Source organism: Pseudopipra pipra, chromosome Z (assembly GCF_036250125.1).
Source record: "Pseudopipra pipra isolate bDixPip1 chromosome Z, bDixPip1.hap1, whole genome shotgun sequence".
NCBI lineage: Eukaryota > Metazoa > Chordata > Aves > Passeriformes > Pipridae > Pseudopipra > Pseudopipra pipra.
The window spans coordinates 18884417-18908428 of NC_087581.1; the positions used below are offsets into that span (position 1 = coordinate 18884417).

A 24012-nucleotide genomic window follows, 5' to 3' on the forward strand; every position below is an offset into this window, starting at 1 on the left:
TCCTCAGTGAAAGCTCAGACAACTCCTCAAGCTGTTGCCAATCTGTGTCTAGATACAGTCCTGTTACTACGCTGCATAGTTAAGTCTACTCTAAAACCAGTAATATTTACCTTGGCTGTTTATGTTCACATAATACCACTGCACTCTTAAAAGACTCAAGAGTTTACAGTTCTGGTAACTTAATTTATGAATTAAGATATAATGCATGATAATCAAAGTCAGTCTCTCAAAAGTTGCTGCTGCCACCAGAAAGTTTACCTTCAGTGAGATAAAGGATCTTCATGGATCATTAAGAAAACTTCTACAGTAAGTTAAATGTAGCACACCTCTAATTTGAGATGACGTTAAAAAATCCAAAAAGGCGAGTTTATTAAAGGTAGCTCTCAAGGGTTTACATACTTTTATTGAAAAGAAATAATTTTCTGGGCAACTCAAATTGCAGCAGCTCCACTAAAAAAGCCCTTTCTTCCAAGAAATTTACATAACATCCACATCTACTCCAACATTCTCAGAATCAAACCCTCATAGTCCACAATAACTTTGAAGGTAGAATACAGAAAGATCATACCAAGTGACAAAACATTACTTTTCAGTTAGCCTAACCCTAACCATACTGTTTTCGAGATGATACACTTTAAAGAAAGCCACAACACAGTCACTGGATGTTGCATTTACTCAATTTCAGAATTAAGTCAAAATCATTTGAGAAGTCATTCAGCCTTTTCAGACAATCCTCGCAGTTAGTAATGCTTGAGTGAGTTCTAGCTGAGAAAATATTCCAATTACATATTGCATAAGTCAGTACACCAAAAAGTAAAGTTCAGTAAAACTGAGGAAACAAGCTTAAATTTATAACTGAAGCAGTATACAAATAAACCTCTTAGTGTACCTGTTTACACCAAAGAGTTCACAGACAAATGTAACACCTTCACAGTTACTTCAAGTCATCTTAAATAAATTCAGTTTAAAAACACTTACGGTAGCATTCCATATGTCACAAGCAACCACTTGTACTCAAAAATATGCATGAGTGAAAATTTTTCCTCTGCCCTCACATCAAATCCAAACTAGTCACCTTGAATATTTTGAAATAGAACTGAGCAGCATGTGTAACTGAAGCCTAAGTCAGCTAAAATAAAACTATAGAATCAGGATTTTTCTAAAGAATGCATGTCTTCTGTTAAAAATATTCCAGGAAAAGGTATTGACCATACTTAGCAGAACTTGTCTGTATTTCAAAAAGAGTTGTGAAAAGAGCTGTGAAGGGACAGTAAGCCCTAACTAGGTAGGGGTTGCTCCACAGTACAGGTTAAGCAGATGCTCAAGTCAGAGCAGCCAACTGTATATCATTCAAGAAGTTGCAGGCTGGGAAAGACAGCCAAATTTAAAGTTTGGTAGGTGCAAAAAAACCCACCTTTTACTCTGTTATAAGCTATTTCCAAATATATCAGCTTGTCTGAAGAAAGAGTAAATACCCTGTCTCAGTACCTATGTAGGCATTGAAATTCATTTCGCAAACATTATACTACTTTGAAGCTTAGTGTTCTTTCAGGTACTATTCAAGTCATTATACTTGCTGAATCTGAAGCTGCATTTAACACCATTTACCTGAAATTTAAGTAACAAGAGAAAAATACAAATAAGTGACATTATGAGGAAGTAGTTACCTCAACTAATTCCGCCTGAAGAAAAGTGCAAGTGTACTAAAACTATTTGTTCATACATTCTTGGCTTTACCTAAGGTATGCAGTAGGAAAACAAAGTGACAATGAAAGCCATAGCCACAGATAATGGGATACACTTTCTTTGCCCCGTGAGTTCAGAGCTCTCACAGGTAAGCACACTTTCCAGTGTGGCAAAAATATCTCCACATCTGTGGAACACTGTTCACTTCCACAGTCTGGTTCTCCTGATTCATCTCTACTCCAGTAAGAAAAGTGATGATACACAGTTTTGATCTATTGGTCATGCTCTTTGTAGCTCCTCTACTAACACGAAGGAGAATTGATGGCATGGTTTCTTCAACTGGCAGTGGCCATGCACTAAAAGAGAAGGGCAGAAGGTTCTGGTGCACATACCAGACAGATAAAATTGTTAGCAGAGTTGCATGTCCAGCAGAAAAACAGACACCATAAGTCGCTGCAACCTTCTCTAAATTTAAACAGCACTACACCCATATTTTGTGAGTTTGTGAATGCATAATCTTCAAAAATAGAGGCAATGGTAACAATTCCATGTAGAAGATACAGAAAGAATTGAATATCTAATTATGGAAGGTTTATATCACATTTTACTATCTACTCTTCTAAATAAGAGTTAATATTAGTGTACACTGGTTTTCCATTATGTTATTGAATATTTTAAGGCCACTACCTTAATCTGGAAGCATGACTTCTACATAAAAGTACATAGCTGGATTGACATTACAGCACACTACTTCTTTAAGAAGTTTTTTTAATTTGACTTCTTGAGGAGTAAACTTAATCTTTAAAGGCCGATTACGTCCTCAAGTATGCACAAAACACTTTCACCTCAGTATCACTATAGTGTGTCCATAAATAATTTAGCATGAAAAACCCAACTAACCCCTGCCCCCCCGATAGCAACACAGTTCTCCATTCTGGGATTTCTTTATGCAGGTATGCTGCCTTCTGATAACAAACAAGGAAGCTAATAAATATAGGGGAAACTCTTTATATGGTGTATTTACATTTAAGCTTGAATGCCACCTTTACATTAATAGATTCTTTAGATATTAAAGAGTAGCACCATTTATTTCTGACTATTAGAGATGGCTATTCTAATAACTTGAGATGGATTTTTGGAATATTTTCACGGGAAAGTATTTCTAAACCACTCAGAATTTTTCTAACACTAATCACCTACTATAACATCATTACAATTATTGTATGAACTCCAACACAGATTTTATCAGGGAAGAATTTTAAATTGTAACAATTTCACTAAAAAGAATTTCATAACATTCTTGTAACAAGCCTATTCCACTACTATCAAATTTCAAAAACACTGTAACAGCAGAAGCTTACTGAACCAGTTATCCAATCTAGGATAAAGCCTTATTTTTCTGTAATCACCAAGTTAAATGAAGTCCCCTCTTCAGAGAGCAGACCTGGTGACAACATCCTGGTCATGCAAACAAGACCATAAAGTACAACCTTAAATTGCAGCTACTGTAAAATTAAGCCACATCCAGGACACCAGCAGCCACCAACTGCCTGGAAAGCCAGTCCAATCCTTCATAAAGTCCTGTACCGCTTCGGGCATCACAGCCCTGAATATACCAGCTACGGCCACAGCAGAGTTTGTGGAGACTCAGCAGTTCTGTGATTTCTTCCACCGAAAGTGCACCTGCTACATCCTGCAACAGAATTGGATGCAAACACTCAATTATTTTTCCGTAATATGTTTGAAGGCATTTTATTTTTAACTGATCACTTAGATTGAGCTATAGATCATATAAAAGCTTTCCAAACACAAAAGTCAAGTGCAGCAGTTAAGCACTGTTACCATAAAACAAAAAGTTGTTCAATCCACTAACCACTCTAGCAACACCTATTTTACCAGCATTACATGTAAGGGAAACTTCTACATTTTATGCTTTTTCAATGTTACCATTCCCTACCCACAGCAGAGGGTTGGAATTTGATATACAAGCTGAGGAGAAGAGTAAAAATAAATCACAAGTACCTGTTTATTAGCAAAGATCAAGAGCAAGGCATCCCGCAATTCCTTTTCTGTTAATAATTTCGCAAGTTCACTGTATGCTTCACTGATCCTGTCTCTGTGACTGCTATCAACAACAAACACCACCGCTATGAAAGAAAGAGAGAAATGTTTTTACACATATTAAAAAATAAACTCTGTAAAATTACCTTTCAGCTTACACAATTCCTTTTTTTCTAGCAGCTCTATATGTAAAGTTTCTCAGTGGTGCACAACTTTAATTTCAAATCCAGGAGGACTGAGAAATTCCTTACATACCTCTATACTTTTAACAAAAACCTAGAATTCATCCTAAAACAGGGAAAAAAAAGCCTAAGTTTTTTCCTGGTCTAATACAAAGGCTGTGATATTTTAACTACTCAGGTCTAAAACCAGATTTACTCTGTGTGGATAAAGTACCTCAGTTTAAACTGTATCTTGAACTGTTTATATGCCATCAAGTCCCACATGACTGTTTCAGTTTCCCTTAGCAGCCTGTAATATCCACAGTTCAGCCAAATCAGCATGGCTTCCCTCAACTACAGACTACACAAGCCAGAGAAGACTGCCATGGACCCAACATAGTAGCACATTTTACTATTCACTAGAGAGAGTAACTAAGATGCCAGAAAAACTGGAGAGTCAGGGAGGCGGAGCTAGAGGACAGAATTTAAACTCAGTGTTTTTGCAACAAAAAAAAACCCCAACACCAAAAGTAAACAAAAACTACTGCAGGTACGTAGCAGGCTAACTGCTTAGCTTTCTCTTCAACATACAATTCTCAAGGTGGGAATGATTCCCTGCTACTTTACATGATATGCTCTAAGAGGACAACAGAAACCCCAAAATATAATTTTTAGAAGTTTGAAAAGATGACTAATTTGAAGTGTTGAAGCTTGCATTTAAGGCTGAAACAATACACAAGGTGCAGCACATAAACTGGTGTTTGTAATTCTTAAGTGTTTCAGATAATTATGAATGAATCAATGAAGAGGAATCCCTTTCTGAACTGGAAAAAAACCTATGGAGGATTTACAGAAGGACAGCATGAATTTCTAAGTTGGCACCATACAGATTAATGTTTTCAGAATCAATAAGCTAGTCTACAACCAGATATTACAGTGCAATACCAAGTCAGAAGTTACAGAATGTCACTGAATTTTTTAAGTTGCTAAATGAAAGCTCCTGAAAGCTGAGTATTTTCAAGTGCTATTTAAATTTCACCTGGCAAGTACTGCTTCTCACTATGCAAACTCTGGAACACTGCACCTTGTCTGTTGTCAGCTAAACCAATTTAACAGAGCTTCTAATTTTGTTTGGCTCCATGAACTGTCTGATGGATTTATGGAGAATGCACCTTTATCATGCAGCAGAAAATATGACCAACTGGATTAAAATTTCTTTGCTCATGAATCCAGCAGCTGTATTTTGCATTAGATGAACAATTTTCTGCTGTTATAAATTATTTCTATTAATAATCTTTTTGGCTCTGAAATACAAGCTAGAACACCAAATGCAGTATAAAACTTGTAGCAGTATTACCTTGTGTATTGAGATAATAATGTTTCCACAAGGGCCTCAATTTGTGTTTTCCTCCTACATCCCATATAGTAAACTTCAAATTCTTGTATTCTACTGTTTCAACATTAAAACCTGGAATAAAAATATTAAAGTTTTACAGTCCTGCTCTGTATGAATATAAAAGAACCAAACTCTGCAGACAAGTCAAACATTTGGAAAAGTCATTACATTTAAATTGTAGCTACTAACCTATTGTTGGAATTGGCTGCATGAATTCATCTTGCTTTAACTTAAACAAAATAGTTGTTTTACCAGCTCCATCTAATCCTAAAGTGACAACCCGAATTTCCATCTTTGGTCCAATATGTACCCTGTTGTCCTAGAAGAAACAGAACACACAAAATGACAGAAAACTTAGGAAATTCAATACAGAAAACCCTTGTGTTTGAAATACACATTTTCCCACCATTTCATAGAATCATAGAATCAGTTGGGTTGGAAGGGACCTCCAAGATCATCAAGTTCAACCCTTGATCCACTACCACTGAGGTTGCTAGACCATGGCACTAAGTGCCACATCCAGTCTCTTCTTAAAAACCTCCAGGGACAGAGAATCCACCACTTCCCTGGGCAGCCCATTCCAATGCCTAATTACCCCCTCTGTAAAGAATTTCTTCCTAATATCTAACCTAAACCTCCCCTGGCACAACTTGAGACCATGCCCTCATGTCTTGCTGATAGTTGCCTGGGAAAAGAGACCAACACCCACCTGGCTACAACCTCCTTTCAGGGAGTTGTAGAGAGTGATGAGGTCTCCCCTGAGCCTCCTCTGGGCTGAACAACCCCAGCTCCCTCAGCCTCTCCTCATAGGACTTGTGCTTGAGTCCCTTCACCAGCCTAGTTGCTCTCCTCTGGACCTGCTCCAGCACCTCAATATCCTTCCTGAACTGAGGGGCCCAGACTACTCCAGGTGTGGCCTCACCAGCGCTGAGTACAAGGGAAGAATCACTTCCTTGGACCTGCTGGCCACACTGTTCCTGATCCAGGCCAGGATGCCATTGGCCTTCTTGGCCACCTGGGCACACTGCTGGCTCGTGTTCAGCTTCCTGTCAATCCAAACTCCCAGGTCCCTCTCTGTCTGGCTGCTCTCCAGCCACTCTGTCCCCAGCCTGTAGTGCTGCAGGGGGTTGTTGTGGCCAAAGTGCAAGACCCGGCACTTGGCCTTGTTGAACCTCATCCCATTGGAATCAGCCCAACTCTCCAGCCTATCCAGGTCCCTCTGCAGAGCCCTCCTGCCTTCCAGCTGATCGACACTCCCCTCCAGCTTAGTGTCATCTGCAAATTTGCTGATGATGGACTCAATCCCCTCATCTAAATCATCAATAAAGATATTAAACAGAACTGGGCCCAACACTGATCCCTGGGGGACACCACTAGTGACCGGCCACCAACTGGATGCAGCCCCGTTCACCACCACTCTCTGGGCCCGGCCCTCCAGCCAGTTCCTAACCCAGCACAGAGTGCCCCTGTCCAAGCCGTGGGCTGACAGCTTTTTTAGGAGTATGCTGTGGGAGACGGTGTCAAAGGCTTTTGACACCATCTTAGAAAAGGCTTTTGACACAGCCTTCCCCTCATCCACCAGGTGTGTCACCTGATCATAAAAGGAGATCAGGTTGGTCAGGCAGGACCTGCCCCTCCTAAACCCGTGCTGGCTGGGTCTGATCCCTTGTCCATCCTGTAGGTGCTGTGTGATTGCACTTAGGATGATCTGCTCCATAACCTTGCCAGGCACTGAGATCAGGCTGACAGGCCTGTAGTTTCCTGGGTCCTCCTTGCAGCCCTTTTTGTGGATGGGCGTGACATTCGCCAACTTCCAATCATCTGGGACCTCCCCAGTGAGCCAGGACTGTTGGCAGACGATAGAGGGAAGCTTGGCGAGCTCTTCTGCCAGCTCCCTCATCACCCTTGGGTGGATCCCATTTGGTCCCATAGACTTGTGGGGGATCCAAGTGGCTCAGCAGGTCCCTAACTGTTTCCTTCTGGATTACAGGAGGGGGGCTGTTCAGATTCTTACCTCTTTCTACAAGCTCCAGAAGCCAGCTGTCCTCAGGACAACCTGTCTTACTGTTGAAGACTGTTTAATCATTTGTTAAATGATTAAACGGACTGACTCCAAAAATACATGGCACAATGACCAATCACCTCCAGCAATAACAGAAATAAAAATATCCAATAATCTCTGTAACAAACTTGTAACTTCTACCTGAGTTACTGCATGTCTTTTAAAAAGTCGGCCAATTTCATGACAGTAAGTCTGAACTTCTTAAAATTTTAAAGTCTTTCATCATTCTTGGCTGAAACCGCATGAGGAATTGTTTGTAGCTACTAGTTGGAATTCTCTGACCAGAGAACTCCCTATTTTTTCATAGTATTAATGCCTCCATCTAGAGAACTACTGGGGCTCCACAGCTCTCTCTCTTCACCTCAAGCCTCTTCCAATCTTTTAAATCAGCAACTGTTATTAGTAACAAGCAGTAATCTCAAACAGTGAAGAAGAACAAACAACTCCACAGGGTCTTGCTTGGATGCAAGGAATGAGAATCAACTTCCTCTCCATATTCACACCAAGCTATTGTAAGTACTGAACAGGCTGTTCGCAATGTGATCACCTGGCAAAACATAAATGGTAAAAGAAATAACATAGGATAAAATTACTGTGTGTCCCTGAAACATATTTTGAAGGACTAAGAACTGCTGATGAAACACCAGACTATCCATCATCAGAACTATGCAGCAATACATTTGTTTTCTTGCAAAATCCACACGGTACCGTGCTAGGCAAACCTGTGCCTACTCTAGACAGCCTTTTATTTCCTCTTATATTAGAAATACTACTGAGTGCAAAAATGCTACAACCTCTCCTGACCAACATGTCACCAGTGTGACTGGACGTATAAGCATCTACATCACATGACTTGAGATATACACACACGCACACACATACACAGAGGATCCATTATACAGCTGGATATATTGTCATCGTGACAAGCAGCTTCATTCTCTTTTCTGTCACAGATGATGAAGCAGCACACTTTCAAAATAATCAATACAGAGTAACTCAATGATGTTATACTATCACAACCTCTGAAGAGAGTAAAAATACTTTGAGAAACTGCTTTCTAAAAAAACCTAAAAATTATGCAAATACCAGAATGCAAAAGTCAGCAACATCATGACTGCAAGAGTCAGATCAAAGGTTCATCTCATCCAGTATGCTGTCTAAAACTGGGCGAAGATGGATACAAAAGTAAGAAACAAGTTATCATAGTGATAACTCTCCTAAATACCTTCCCTGTGTTTAACAGCTTGCAGCTCAGGGATTTACTGAGTCAATACTGCAGTTTCTGCAACTAACAGATCTCAATGTACTGTTCACCTATGGATTTGTCTGTTTGTTGCTCGAAACCTAAATAGGCCCAGATGATCCTTAACACAGAACTCCACAGGCTACCTATTTATTGTGAAAAAAGTGACTTCATATGAATCTGTGAAAGTTCAGCATTTTCAGTGCTACTATTACACATAATGGCAGATGCTGCAAACCCCAAAGACTAACTGAATATTTGAGATTTGAAAAATAAAACATTGAGACTTATTTACTTTTTAATAAAAGTAAATAAATGTCCTCTAAATTCTACATATTTGGAGTCAGTGCAGAACTTGTAAAATTCAGTGAGAACACTGTGACACAGCATGTTACCAGAAAGGATTACCTCCTTCTGGAGAAGAAAAACCTGTGGGCAGGTTCTTGATAAGCACAGCAGCACATAAGCAGCAAAGGTGCAGAGAAAGAGAAAAAGCAAGAAGTATGCAACAGGCTTTAAAGAGTCTAAAAAGTAATGTCTCCAGCATGCTATTCACACTCAAATCTGTTCTGATTTTGCCTAAAATTTTTGTCAATGAATGTTCCCAGTTCTCTGTACCTGCAAGGAAAGAGGAAGGAAAAGCAGCAGCTCTGGAGGGAGCTGCTGAGTTTATCAAGTTTCTTCCTGGAGGCAGCACCCTGTTAGGTCCAGAGCTTGCTGACAGTGATTCAGCCCAGCAATCCTGCCACAACTCCACCAGAAGCACCAGTCACCTCTTCAGCTCCAATGGCTGGAGAGCAGGAGTACAACTTAAATCACCAGGGAAGTGAAGGAGGTGAATGATGCTGTGAACTTTAGCCATCCTGTTGCAGTTTGCTTTCTGTAAGTTTCAGAGCGAAAACAGGTTGCTCTCAGCATGTTTGTACTCTGTCAGAAGGAATCAAAATGCAATCTGTGAAAGACACCAAATTTCCACTTTTTGCAGGAGTGGCTCTGTCGCTTCAAGAAAAACCTTGCAAGAAAAGCTGCTATCCAGAGAACAACATATAGCAGTATGGACCTGTAATATGAGTCAGTAGTAATTGACTACTCATGATCACAGCTAGAAACTGACATGACTAAAAGTCTTTCCTTGTCAACAGTATCAGCACCTTTAACTTAAAATGTTATTTCAAAAAAGCCTGACCAGTAAAACACCTTTCTGTCTGTATTTCTGGCAGCTGCATAACTTGATAGCATACTTAAAACCAGGTAACCTGCGACTTCTGTTCAAGTAAAACTTCTTTTCTTAAATCTTGGTACCGAAAGCTCTTTATATGTGGCATTTCCCTGGATGGTTTAGAAGAGGTAATGACACTGTTCTCGCTTTTTTTTATGTCATCAGTGAAACAAAAGAATATGGATGAGATCTATTCACTTTTAAAAGCAAAAAGGACTTCTCCCTGCCCTCCTTAAACCTTCACTATCTTCACTGAATATGGAATGTTCCTCTGATCTAGTACTGTTCGAAATGCTTTTTTCATTTTAAAATGGATGCAACCTTCAGCGCAATGACAGATCCTGAGAGAGACCTTTCCAGTGATACAATAACAGTTTACAGTTTTTTATCTGAAGATTTTATTTCTGTCTGATATCTGTTGTGAGGCACAGATCTTTCAAGTACAACAAGCCTCACTGCAAGTCACAACAGTGGCCATCAGCACAACAGTGTTATAAAAACATGTTGTGCAGAAAGAGACCATTAAGTTTTATCAGAAGTGAGGAAACAAAAAGTAAGAAATTCAAGTAATTATTTTCACCTTACTTTTTCAGGGCTGCTGCTGTTTTTGAGAAAAATGACATTTGCTTTGGCACCTTTGAAATTCAGAAACTAACCCTTAGAAGACTTTGTAAAAATACCAATTTGTTATAGGAGAAAACCAAGTCTCTTGAGTCCCTTGAGCCAAGATCTATTTCAGACCTCCTGTAACAGCTTAGCTGGCTCCTACCATTCTTTTTCCAAATACTCAGAGATTCACAATCAAAATTTTCTGAGTCAGATTAACAGCTCCTAAAGGCAAAATAAGACACCCAAAATTACCCTCTGACTCAGTAACTGTTCCTCTGTGAAACGTGAATGCTGCTCCATTCATGGCATAATGGGAGTTTGCAGAGGAGATAGTCCTGACCCTACCAACTCTGGTCTCTGCTGAATAGCTAAGGGATGGACAAAAGCTAAAATGTTGCATTTAAATGGAAATTCAAATATACCAATGTTACAAAATAAATTATTTGGAAGAAATTTAACTTCTGATATCAACAAGGGCTGACACAGAATCCCCATGCAAGCATCCATTTCCTCAGTTACATCTCAGCAACAATAGAGTCTATTCCTCCTTCACCCATTCAGAACCAAGAAACCTCATAAATCAAATTAGTTCTAGTTCCTTGAGTTTCAAATTCATTTATTTTCCTATGTGAAAAGTATGATAGACAATAAAGATACACACACCAGATAAAAGTACCATTATCAAACTCCAAATAATTTCATCCCTTTCAAAGAATATTGTATGAAGTTATATTGAAGCAATAAAACCCAAACCTATTTAGAAGATGAACCTTGTCTAAGCTATCAGTGAATACAAAACAAATATAAGACAAATGATCATTTAATGAACTGAAACACATTATTTTTAATATTATAAACTGAGAGGTATACCAGTAGTATTGTATATAGCATAGGTGTGCAGTTTTCAGGGAACAATCAAGGATATTTCTTTCCAAAGAAAGGTGTTCCTCGAACTCACAAATGCTATCCTACATATTAAAAAGAAAACAGCTAACATTCAAACAAAGCTACTGATGTGGTCAATGTCAAATGAACATTTCTCACTCCAATTATGGCAGCACAGTCATTATGTTGCTCAAGTATGAGATTACACTCATTGTGTGATAACACACTATGGCTCTAACTGACACTGAACTGCCTAAATTTGTTGCAACAAATACAGCATCATAATGAACATATATTACTCCTGCCTTTTTTTAAATTACATTTGGGACTTTATAAAGTGGATAGCTGTACTTCTATGAGATTAAGAGTACCTTTGTAAAAGTCACAGGTATGCTAGCATCCAACTGTACATGATCTGCAAGTTCTGTAAACTGCTGCTGCTGTTTCTGTAATGTCTCTAGCAATCTTGTAATTTCCTGTTTGGCCAACACTACTCTGCAGTCATCCTAAACAGACAAAGAAAACAAAAGCATGCCTTTTCTTTAGTAATTTACTTTAAAAAGCCAAGTACAATATAGATATGTTTGCAAGAAATAAAGCATTTTAAATAGAAATACTGTAGTTAAAGAAACTCACATTTACAAAACAGATTTTTTAAAAATTGCAATACAAATATGAGTACCTTAACATTCTTCCTTAACACTAATAGATACTGAATAGTTCTGCAGTTTAAAAGTACTTTTTCCTAAACCTTTCTTAGCCATGTAGGAATAAGAATATAAATTATAAGAGACAATAATTTAATATATAAAGAATATTTATATAATTCATATATCACTCCAGCAGCTAGAATAGAGCAATTGCTTGGCAGCATACAGCAACACACTTAACAGGAAAATATTAATATCCACCCATTAATGATCAGAACATTTGCATAGATAAATCTGACTAAGCAACCAGACACTACCTCTAAACCTATCTGAAAAAAAAAGTACAAATAATATCTTAAAGTAGTTTCTCACACTTGGTTTACTTTTGCTACACATACTATTTACTTCTTGCTATAATTAAACTGAATAACGGACCAATCAGATATTCTCATACAGTCACTTTCTTCACACATTTAAGATGCTCAATTACCCATGTTAAAAATGTTACTAAAAGTTATTTAATCCTATAACATTTTTTTCTACCAGCCAGTATGACAACTACCTTCAAACACCTATACTGCTAACTGCAGCTGTAAAATCCTTCCAATAAATCCTGTAGGGTTTTTTGTTTCAGTTTCATCTCGCATTCCTACAAACCTCACAAATACCAGAAATTATCCAAGAAAAGAGTCATGCCACAGGTCTTAAAGCAACTGGAGGACTCTATGCTTTCATACTGATTACCCTTGTCCAACAGCCCCTTGTAATGAATATTGAGATCTCATGTTATACCACCATTATTTTAACTTTGTAAAGAAATAATGTGGAGTACTATCTAACCTCTTTTTTTTCCGTGGTTTAAACTTAATTTGTAGTTCCATATATCTTGCCATATGCTACAGCTCACTTGTCAACCTACCTGTTGTAAAGTCTTTTCACAGTGAAGACAAGCTGTTGAAACCTGTGACAAGAGGATGGTCATGTCTTCTTGCTGTTGCCTAAGCCAAATCAACTTCTCTCTCACGTGAGCATCAACAACACTAAGAGCCATTTCCTCCTGACGACACAGGGTTTCATGAAGGTCAGAAAAATAGGCTCGGACACATGAGCGAGCATTCTCTGCAGTTCCTGGTACCTACAGTGTTGCAATAAGGAGATCCAGAAGATTAAGAATACCAGTTGATTCCAGAAGTATATTTTTGATTTTATTTCAGGTTCTAACTTATGTTCATATCTGCTTGGCTACACACAGTTCAAGTCCCAGTTAGGGCTGACAAGACTTTCTGTATAATATCAAGATCCTCCAAGAAGTTACTCCTACAATCAAGTAGCTTATTTGTATGTATACACACCTTCCTAAAAATGGCCAGGGAAAAAAGCCTCAAGAGTATCACAGCACCTGAGGACATCTGTCACAGTATGTCAATACTAGCAGTCACACAACTTTTCCCACTGCCTAAAAACATTGTAAGAGACTACAAGTTCCCCTCTATCTGCTGACGTAAGCCTCAATATTGACTTGCTAGATATAAGAACTTGTCTTGTCCTATAAAGCTTATACTTAATTTTCAGAGAAATTCCTTATCTTGGTTATTACAAAAAAGCAAATATTCTGTACATGTGAGGGAAACCAAAAGAAAAGCATACATGTTCAGTATGGGCCATTCCAACTCCATCTTCAACTATTTGTTCTCCTCCTTCTATATGCTGAACAATTCCAACCAGTTTTCTGGAATAATCTGAGATTTCTTCTGTGAAAGTTCTTATACAGTGAGCCATGTCTAAAATGGATGCACGAATCTGGTTCGCTTCTGGTTCCAAGACAGAATGCTATTAATTAAAAGAAAAATATCATAGATCAATCACAAATGTCTTCCTTAATCACCTTTCCTATTTTACAACATATTTAATATATATGTGTATGTATATTGGCATATATTTACAAATATATATAGGAAAGACAAGTAAGAATCTAAAATCATCTTGCAATTCAAAACACAATCAGGAGTCATAGATTACACTCAAACTAAATTCAGGCATCTAGCAATCATGCAAGTAAACAAAAATTTCCCTGTTTACCATAATGAATTATAAAAAAATAAAGGTGGTTAGATTGCACCGGTGATGTGATATGTATGTAGAGTTTACATTATGAAAACAGCTTTCAAAACTGATGGTTCAATGTTGTAAGAAGTTCAGAAAAGCAGCAGATACAGGGACTATCCTTCTTCATATATATATATGTATATAAAATAATTCACTGAGAACTTAGAAATAATTTTTTTTGCTTCTAATTTTACAATGGCAACTATCTGAAATGAAGGGAAAATGAAAGAACGGTACGAAGACATACCAAGAGTCCACCCTCATTTCTTGACAACCTTTTGTCCTTTAATTGGGTAAGCAATCATGCAAGCCACCCCATGGCACGACTAGAAATTAATTTCTAGAAGTACCTTATGACCTTGATGCTTTCCATATTCTTTGCAGACACAACACATGAGAGGACTCGCCTGACAGCCCTCTTCCAAACAAACAAACTCGATAGCATGCACTTGGTGTTGGGAGCACATTGTCTTCTCATGAGGCTTATCAGCAAGAGGCACACGCCTGTGTTTCGCTAGTGTCTTAGTAGAATGAGTGAGCTGGGAACAGTCTGCACACAGGTGAGTGGCACAGACTGTGCAATACACAGATGCAATGTGGGCTTCATCTTCATCGCAACGAATGATACTCTGGCAACAACAAAACAAAGCAAAAGTAAAGTTGTTAACACTTAACCCCAGTAATGGAGGAAAAAAAAAATCAGAAAACTTGTCAACAATATTAGGTTTATCTAAAAGTTAAACACTAATAGGTTTTTGGACTATTTTGAAACTTGACTTTAAGTTTTCAATAAACTTTTAAAAAATAAAAATCTGAACCATTCAGCAATTTTATAAATATAAACTTCAGTGCAAATTGTAAAGGTTTGGAGGAGAAAATATATCTGGCTCCAGTAATTTCCTCCAAAGCAATCACTACAGAACAAGGAATTACAGACAAACACCAAAGAACTTACAGGCACTTAGGAAAGTTAGCTATTTCTAGAATGCTACCAAAGATACTTCCTGCACACCAGTTTTTATTACTGAAATTATAAAAGCAGCTAGTTTTGGTAATGAAGCACTACTACATGATGTAGTGATACCAAATGACTATAAGTAGTAACTACTAAGAAGAAGAGTTGAAATCTTTCGGGAGAATTTCTCAGAAATTTTAGAAAACTGTACTGATACCACTGTAACTAAAATTTCCAAATAAATAAACTTATCTAAACATCTTAAAATCATAAAAAAGGGGAAAAGAGTAGGCATGCCTGTTAATACCTGTTTATTTTCTGCATTGGTCAAGTACAAACTTGCATTTAATTATGAGGCAATTAATTAAAGCCTTAATACTAGATATTGGAAGAAAATAACAGTATTATTGGTGAAACTACATTTGGCAAAGAACTGATTTTCAATCTTTTTCTATCTAGAGATAACTTTCAGCAAATGTAACAATTTTTTTTTCTTTTTTGTTTATAACTCAGTACCTCTCCAGATAGACCAATGGCTTCTTCTGCTGTCCCACACTGCCCAGCAGGTCCATTCTGCAACCGTTCCAAGAGTTCCAACAAAGCAAAATTCTTTTTCAATCCCCAGACTCCAGAATCTCCTTTTTGAGGAAGATTTAAATGAAGGGGAGAAAAAATGGTATTTGCTTCAGGTTTTTCTGAGAAATTGCACAAACTAGTTGAGATTGTGACAAATATTAAGAGCATATTAACTACAGTGTATTAACCATGTGAGATACAACTAGTAATTTTTCTGTAAGCTCGCTCCATCCTCCTCCTTCCTTCAATCATGAAGCTATTTAATATTCACACAGATTTTCCCTAACTAAAAGATTATTAAAATTTTTTTAAAAAGTCAAAACACCCTTAATATAATCCACAATAGTTAACAACTAAAGAAGACAAGGAACACACAAGCACATACAAGTGCCATAAAAATTATTATTTTCAGAAGTACAGTGTCCATTTCTACTGTACTAATGGAAGGTATGAAGAATTCCCTACTGACAAACCTCATATTACCTGAATCACAAAATGCATCACCTATTGCAGATCTCAATCCAGTAAAAACCTGAGTAAGAGTTAAAACAACATTCAGAAAGAAAAAACCACATCTTACACTATTTGATTTAACAAAAAGGAATATATCTCATACTCCCTAGAGCAAAGCAGAAGTCCATGTCCACTCCTGTATCATCCTCATCTTGCAGAAGTTAATATGAAGCAATGCGATGAAAACTAAAACCAGAATTGCATCCCAATGACTGCTCCTAAATGCTACCTGCATAGGCCACATAGCATATGAGAACCCTAGTGACTGCTTCTTCAAGGAAGTATCATCCCTTGACTTTTTTCAGCATAATTGTCGTAGATTTAATGACATTTCCTCTGTTGCAAGATTGAGGCACCTCAAGAAATGAAGTGTCATCTTTGAGCACTGGATCACTACTTTTCAGCCACAAGAGAGTTACAGAATTATTGAGGTTGGAAGGGACCTCTGGACACCACCTTGCCAGTCCCCATGCTCAAGCAGGGTCACACACAGCTGGTTGCCCAGGACCACACACAGGCAGCTTTTGAAGATCTCCAAGAAGGGAGATTCTACCACCTCTCTGGGCAACTTGTGCAAGATATTGGTTACTCTTACACTTAAAAGGGTTTCCTATATGTGCACACAAACTTCTGTGTTGCAGTTTGTGCACATTGCCTCTAGTTCTGTCAGCAGACACACTGAAAAAAGCCTGGCACTTTCTTCTTTACACCCTCTCTTCAGATATTTGTAAAATATCTCTGAGCCTTTCCTCATACCAGAGATCTCCAGTCCCTTCATTATCTTACTGATGTTTTGCTTTAGTAGCTCTGCTTGCACTGGAGAGTGCAAAACTGTACATGGTACTACAGATGTGGCCTCAACAGTGCTGAGGACAACATATCTGAGAATAAAGACAAGCTCAAGATGTTACTTAATTATATCCAACATCACTGCTGAATACTAACAGAGCACTGAAAGGAAGGTAACATGCAGACAGCATTGCCCACAGCTCTTTGTCAGATGTTTACTTGAGTGTATAAAACCTACTAAATTTAGGAAAAGAAATAGTCAGGGGTTTGTTAGCCTTGAATAGAATCATAGAAGGCACAACATTACCAGTAGTGCCCAGGGTATTGACAGATAAACATTTTGTAGCTAAGAAGGTGCCTGAAAATGCCACCTTATATTTAAACAAAATCTGTAGGACCTGAAATCAACTACTCTATTTTATGATGGAATTTTTGAACTGTGTTTGTAAGACAAGAAAATGTTGCTGCAATTACTTTTTAGAGTGTGGGACACCACTGTCTGGACAAAACTGCATAAAGTAGAATTACAAAACTGAAATTACAAAATTACAAGTGTTTGTTTCATACTTCATGCACATGTAACCACCGAAGAACTGTTAGTGAACTTATGGCATTCACTGTGAAAAAAAAAATACAAACTACAGTTCTTTTTTAAAATGCAAGTAACTGCTTTATTAGATTCATACTTTGCTTCAAGCATGACCTGGAAAACAAACACATTTTAAAATATAAATGACAGATCTGGAAAAAGGTTTGGCTGCATCTCATAATCCAGATTCAAAGACTAATAGAATATCAGCTGAAGCCTGAGGCTGGTTCCAAATAACATCTAAACTCCTGACATTTTCAGTTCACATGCAAGTGTCTCTCAGACACTGGGTATCTGACATGAACTCACAGAAACTGCATCACACAGTCTCTCTGTTTTCCTAGAAAGCCCAGACTACTTGAATTGTCCAGTTGTCCCATGTTGTTTCCTAACTCATCTGCAGCTCTGTGGCAGTCTGGCAGGAATATGTCCCCTGCATCTTTCTGGAATTCACTGTCATTCCACTGATGCTATACAGACATTAAGTCTTGTCTTCCTTCTTCAATATGGAGATTTATCAAACACTCCATAGATTTTGGTGTATCATTAGAGTGAAAGTGCAGTTTCAAATGAACAGATGGATAACTATGAGATGCGAGCAGTTATGTGAAATAGCATCCAATTGGCACCCACACTGTATACCTCACGCTTTATGTAGCTTCCAGTTTTACTACATGAAACTTTCTTTTCTAGTCAATTTTCAGTTTAAACTACAGACAATAACATTCTATTTTGAATTTGGCCACTGAGAAGTTATGTGCCTCACATATTAAAGGCAAAGTTCAGAGAATAGATAAATGGATGATACCATTTTCCTACAGCTAGAGATGGGAGCACATATAAACTATTCTCCCTCAAACATCCTCAAAAGGTGAAAAACAACACTGATTACCTGTTCAGAAAAATAAGCTTACAGGAAAGACCATCCATTTTAGCAAATCTGTTGCTTCCAGAAATGAGCCTATCAAAGCACTGATTAGTAACTTTGAACTTAGCTATAAAGCAAGATGCTCTAAAGAATCAGTGCTTTCAAAGTCAGTCAACTCTGCAGTTATCAGTTCCATGGTGGAAGCCTTCTCTGGCACAGATAGCATTACTAACACCCAATCCAAGATCAGTGTACTCCACAAAATAAATTGCCAACAAAATAAAAAGAAATATTTCAACTTTTGTTTGCCACAGATCCAAAAGGAGTTTACAGAAGGAATGATCTGGCCCTCCGCAATTACATTAAGCATCAGCAGAGCCATCTGCCCTGATATCTTCTGACTTCAGAGCTTAGTCATTTTTCAGCTGTAGCACTCCTTGCAAGATATTGGTGTTTTTTTCATAACACAAAGCAAGGAATAGTCACCTCCTATTACAAGTTGAAGAAATACAGAGCACTATATCCAGTTTTAGAATCTAAATTATGTCAAACCAGGTTCTAAACTAGAGTCTGGATTTGCTGACACTGTATCTAGACAGACTTCTGGATCCTAACCCTCAAAAAACAAAGCACCTGCAAGTGGTTAGAGGGTTCCCTTCTAGAGTGTTTAGAACGTCACTTTACCACGGCAAACTGACTGTGCACAACCTTCAGCTACTACTGCGTATAAAATATTCACATTAACAACACATCAATATAATGACTGCTGATGCTAACATGGACCTCTTATCTTCACATTTGCCACTAATCCAAATAGCCATTAATAGCCCTGTATAAATGGATGTACACACACCAAAACAATAAATCCACTTAAGGAATAGATTATAGCTCTTAGCCTTTAGGCAAACATTGTCTTAGGCTTTAAGCAAACATTGGGTAAGGCTGAGAGAGGAAGAAGCTGTTCAGTCATTACAGAGTTTCGTAAGAAGTATTTTCTTTCACTGGTTTTCTTTCACATCTGCTATAAAATGATTATGTAATTGACCTACACATTTTCAACACATCTGATCAAATGTCAATTTTATATTTAAACACACTAAAAGATAAACCCACTAAAAAGTTGTGTAAATACATCTATTTAATCTCCTGGGCTTTAGCTCAAATTCGGCTTTGGTCAGAAACGTAGAAGAGTCTAGAGATCTCATCCCTGTGCCTACAAAGAACGTCTGTGCCCATTACAAAAGTCACTACACACTCCGTCCCTTCTCAGAAGAAGAATAAGACATGAATAGCAGGGAATGTGTCAGCCAGGAATGAGACAGTGACAGAGTAAAGATATTAACACTGACTTCAGCCAACAAGACAAATGTCAATTTCAAAAGCATGAAGCCTGTCTGCAAAAGGATTACAAATAAGGCACGGAATAAAGGAGCAACTTTTGCCCAAATGTCTGAAGAGACTTGAAAGAATGCTATAACTGCATTTTCTTGCACAGTATGTTGAAGTTTTATCTTAGCACTCAAACACTAGCAAAGGACTGTATAAATGTAAACAATACCAATAAGATGGATTCCATGAAGGATGTCATCATCTGCATATCTCTGTTGAACATGTTTTAACGACAGAAAATAGCTTCAGCTTTGTAGTAATGGTGCATAAAGACTCCAAAGCTGTAATATAAGTACAACCTTCCTAAAAATTCCCTGGTCCATGCATTAATTAAAAAAAAAAACAACACGAAAAAGCAAACCAAAGCAAACCAACCAACCAAACAAAAAACCAACAAAAAACCAAAACCCAAAATACCAACCAAAGAACCGCTAACCCAACACAAGAAGAGAGAAAGCAGCTTGCAAGAAATTATTTGCCTCCTGTCCCAAATCAACATGCTTTAAGAAAAAGGCTTTGAGAGGAGCCTCTTTCTCTACAAAGACCATTTATTGGATTTTTCCCCTATATAATCTCCAGAATACATGGCTTCAAAATTTCAAAAATTGAAAAAGCTTCTCCATTGCACCTTCTTGGTTAGAAAATGTTAATTCAACTGAAGACAACCACTAGACAGTTCACATACCTTCAGCATGTACATCGTCATTTAAAATTCTCCACTATAAGATTAATCACAGGCAACTTCATTAAAGAATTCTCAGTCTTTAGTCTACTCTGCAAAGCAGTATTCTTTAGGCAGGCTTTGGTCCTACCTGAGAGAAAACATTACTAAATGTTTTATCTTATAATAAGATTTTACAAACTATTAGAGTATTTTGCTAAGCATGTAAACAACATGTCAATTTTCAGCTACAAATCACATATTTCCAGAAATCCTGATTGAAAAAGTACTTCTAACCTTGCCTTCCCACATACTTATATATACAGGTCAATTTAAACCAAGAGTCCAATTCAGAAAAAATACAGTTACATATATGCATATACAGATCCCTGAGTATTTCTTTCAAAAAGTTCCCAAGATTCCTTGGGAAAACTTGGATGAATATAGTATTAAGTGTTCTAGTAAAAAGAGCAAAGGAAAAAAAGCAACCATAGGTAAATGACCAACTAAAAGTATCCATAAAATCCACAGTCACTGATTAAGGAACTGTGTTCAACACAGGTAATCTTACATCCTGATTTTACAGCTCTTCTCTCAACAAAACTTTCTCTTGGCAGTGATCCTATAATTTAGATACTAAACACCTCCCTGAGACTAGAGAACATTATTTCATTAAGTTCATTAAATGGTAGAATAGCAGCTGGGTGAACATGCGCTTTCTCACATGCCCTCAAATACAGGGGAGGGAAGGATGAGTTCTCCTGGTCCCAGAGTTGTTCCTCCCAGCTCTACTCCTGAACTCACAGGGCAATGGAGAACTACAAGTGCAGCAAATTTAACCAACAGCAGTAACTATGTGATTATTCAAGCAAGGTCACAAATGCATGTACATCTCAAAGAGGGGCCATGATGAGCTGCACTCCACAAAAAAACCCATTTTTACATCCTAGAGGCAGTTTTATTTCTCAAGACTCTTCTTACGGACATGGTAAGGCTAAAAGTGGCTATGACCTCTTCCTGCCTCAGGTCACCAGGCAGAACATTTTTACTCACAAAAATATTTTTATTTTCAAGCTGTTTTGCTAAGATTTTCTACCTAATAATTTTTTGAGCAACTGTGGGTCACAGTGTATCATCCTTTCTAGTATTAACCAGTAGGATCCAAGTCTACTATCCTAGATGCAAAAAGATCCTGAAGCTTTTCTTCCCTCTTCCTAACTGTAGGAGACTTACAGGTTTAATAACATCTCATCGTTTTTCATCAGAAACTCCTTGGTATTAAGTAAGATGAAAAAAAACAACTGTAGATGGTTTTGTAAAGCTTCATTTTCGCCAAACATGAAACGCACAAAAGATTTATGATAAGACACCTTCAGATTCCTGGGAAAAATTGCACAATAAAAACTAAGAAATGACAAGTTTCCCATTATAATAAAAAACAGTGGTCTTGGGCAGAAATGTTACATAACAGCACAGCTGAGTCCTGTGCTCTAACGTTCTCTCTCAAAAGCATAGTTAAGAAATCTCGTGCAGCTGTACAGTCACGCGTAAGAAATTAAACAAATTATTACTCTTTTAACCCCATCTACTAGATTGGCGATCATTCATGACGCCCATACTTTACCACCTCCCTCTGCCGAGAAAACAAATCCCTCTTTCATTTGAGACTGATACTTCTTCTCCTGACTCCAATCTCCATGAAAACATCCTGCAGAGCGCCTTAATACTCTTTGCAGTTTCGTCTACAATCTAGCAGATTCTCCTACTGCAAAGTAAAGTCTTATTTGAGTGAATTTGATTCTTAAACATTTCTTTCACGGATTACCAGATTAGAGATGTCCTTCTCTCAGGATTCTCCTCCTTCCAACAGTTTTTTTCCCCCTGGTGCTATTCAAAACTGCTGGAGCCAGTTCTATTAACGAGTTCTTCTTATTACAAGTTTTTCCCATAACTTGTCTTCTCTGTAACCCTATGCTGACCAGGTAATTCTTATTCTCAAGAAATTATAAGTGTGTGTCATCTTTTCCTTAAAATAAACTGCCACTGTTGGAAAAAAGCTGTATCTTACCCTTTCAAATACTGCAGACACTCTGACAGTAGGGGAATTGCTATTGATATCCTGCCAGTGTCACTTATTGCATGTGTAGAGGTAATTAACACTGTAAAAAAGTTTGTTATCATTGATACTTCCCTCTATATCACTTCATCATAACTCCATACAAAAGTTTGTCAAAGAAGCTACCCACTTTATTGCATGGTTTTTAGTGTTTAGGAAACTAATAGTCGTTCAGGAACCCCTACACACTAATTTAAAAAAGAATAGCCCTCTGTCAATATAGGTGTACAAAAAGACTTCAAGGTATAAAGTTTGCAAGCACAGATTCAAGAAAATGAAGGTTAAAATCTATACTTTCTAAGATAGCTACTTTACTAGTGGTTAACAGTGCTATGAGCTTCTCTGAATGAAAATAATTCACAAAATTATTAGCACTAAGTGGAGCGTTAAGAACCTATACCTAGCATTATCTTCTAGATATCCTTGGCTGGCAGGTTTCAGGAACTTCAAACTTACATTTTCTTACCTAGCTCAGTAACTTGTCGATCAAAAGGACAACGAACTGCTCTGCCATGAAGGGGAAGCCGGGTAAGACAGTCATGGCAGACAGTATGGCCACACAAAAGCAGCCGGGGAACTTTGTCACCTTGCAAAGAAAATACATCTTCACAGACTCCACACTCAAGAACCTGTAAGTTAAAAAAGACCGTATTTGGTTTTGAGCCGATAAAAAAGCAGTAAGCTTTTGTCACAATTTATTTTACAAAAGTTCATGTAACCACAGCACATAAGATGAGTCAGGTGAGTCATTAATTTTGCTTTATGCACACGACTAACGATATTTTTGAAGTAAATAAATAATTAGACACAACCAGAACGTTTTAACTCCTCAGCATCCCACCTGATGACCTCATGACTACTTCTTGCCCACTTCATTAAATACAGTGCCCCAAGGGAAGCCGCCTGGTCAAGCAGCACAACTAAGTAAGGAGAAACACCGTCGCAGGAACGTGAAGCGGAGGGCAAGACCCTGACAAAGCGGAGTGCTGGCCGGCGGAGAGCTTCCCTTCGCAGCTGGTACACATAAAGAAGTCAGTCACATCAAGTAAGACACTTAATGAAGCTATAAACGCAGCACCAAGGCAACGGGAACAAACAGCTGCGGGCCGGAACATCTTAAACCGTAAGCTGAAAGGAAAACTGATGGTCACTTGGGGGGGGGGGGGGAAAAGGAAACCCAACACCGGACAACCCCTAAGCCCTGCCGCTCCAGGGTACGCCTCCTGTACCACAGATCCCTCGCTCCCCCTCCTCGGCCGGCGCCGCCCGCCCCGCCGCAGGAGCCGAGCCAAGCCGAGCCGCCGCCTTACCTTCACTGCAGCGCCCGCCGGGCCGCGCCCGCTGCCCCCGCCACCGCCGGGCCCGCGGCTGCCGTCCGGCCCGGCCCCAGCCCCGGGCTTGTTTACAAGGAGGGCCGCCATCTCGGGGAGGGAGGAGCAGAGCGTCTCCGCAGGAAGGAGCAGGGAGCCGCCTCAGGC

The 24012-nt window shown here is 38.4% G+C and overlaps 1 protein-coding gene across 1 annotated transcript; it reads right to left on the reverse strand.

Annotated features, from left to right (window-relative positions):
- Positions 1 to 383: 383 nt before the first annotated feature.
- Positions 384 to 24011, reverse strand: TRIM23 (tripartite motif containing 23). The gene is made up of 11 exons (XM_064641923.1): positions 23845 to 24011; positions 23001 to 23163; positions 15550 to 15671; positions 14429 to 14707; positions 13620 to 13802; positions 12892 to 13107; positions 11694 to 11828; positions 5494 to 5623; positions 5266 to 5376; positions 3709 to 3833; positions 384 to 3379 (listed from the first exon to the last, which is right to left on the reverse strand). The coding sequence occupies exons 1-11, from the start codon at positions 23953 to 23955 to the stop codon at positions 3200 to 3202; spliced, it is 1755 nt and encodes a 584-aa protein (XP_064497993.1). The 5' UTR covers positions 23956 to 24011; the 3' UTR covers positions 384 to 3199.
- Between the last annotated feature and the right edge of the window lies 1 nt (position 24012).

Excerpts from the sequence above, each read along its gene's own strand:
- TRIM23 (XM_064641923.1), bottom strand. The coding sequence starts at position 23,955 with ATGGCGGCCCTCCTTGTAAACAAGCCCGGGGCTGGGGCCGGGCCGGAC. Across the intron at positions 23,164-23,844 it reads CGGCGGGCGCTGCAGTGAAG|GTTCTTGAGTGTGGAGTCTG; the intron begins GTAAGGCGGCGG and ends TTTAACTTACAG. Across the intron at positions 11,829-12,891 it reads GTGAAAAGACTTTACAACAG|GATGACTGCAGAGTAGTGTT; the intron begins GTAGGTTGACAA and ends TTGTCTGTTTAG.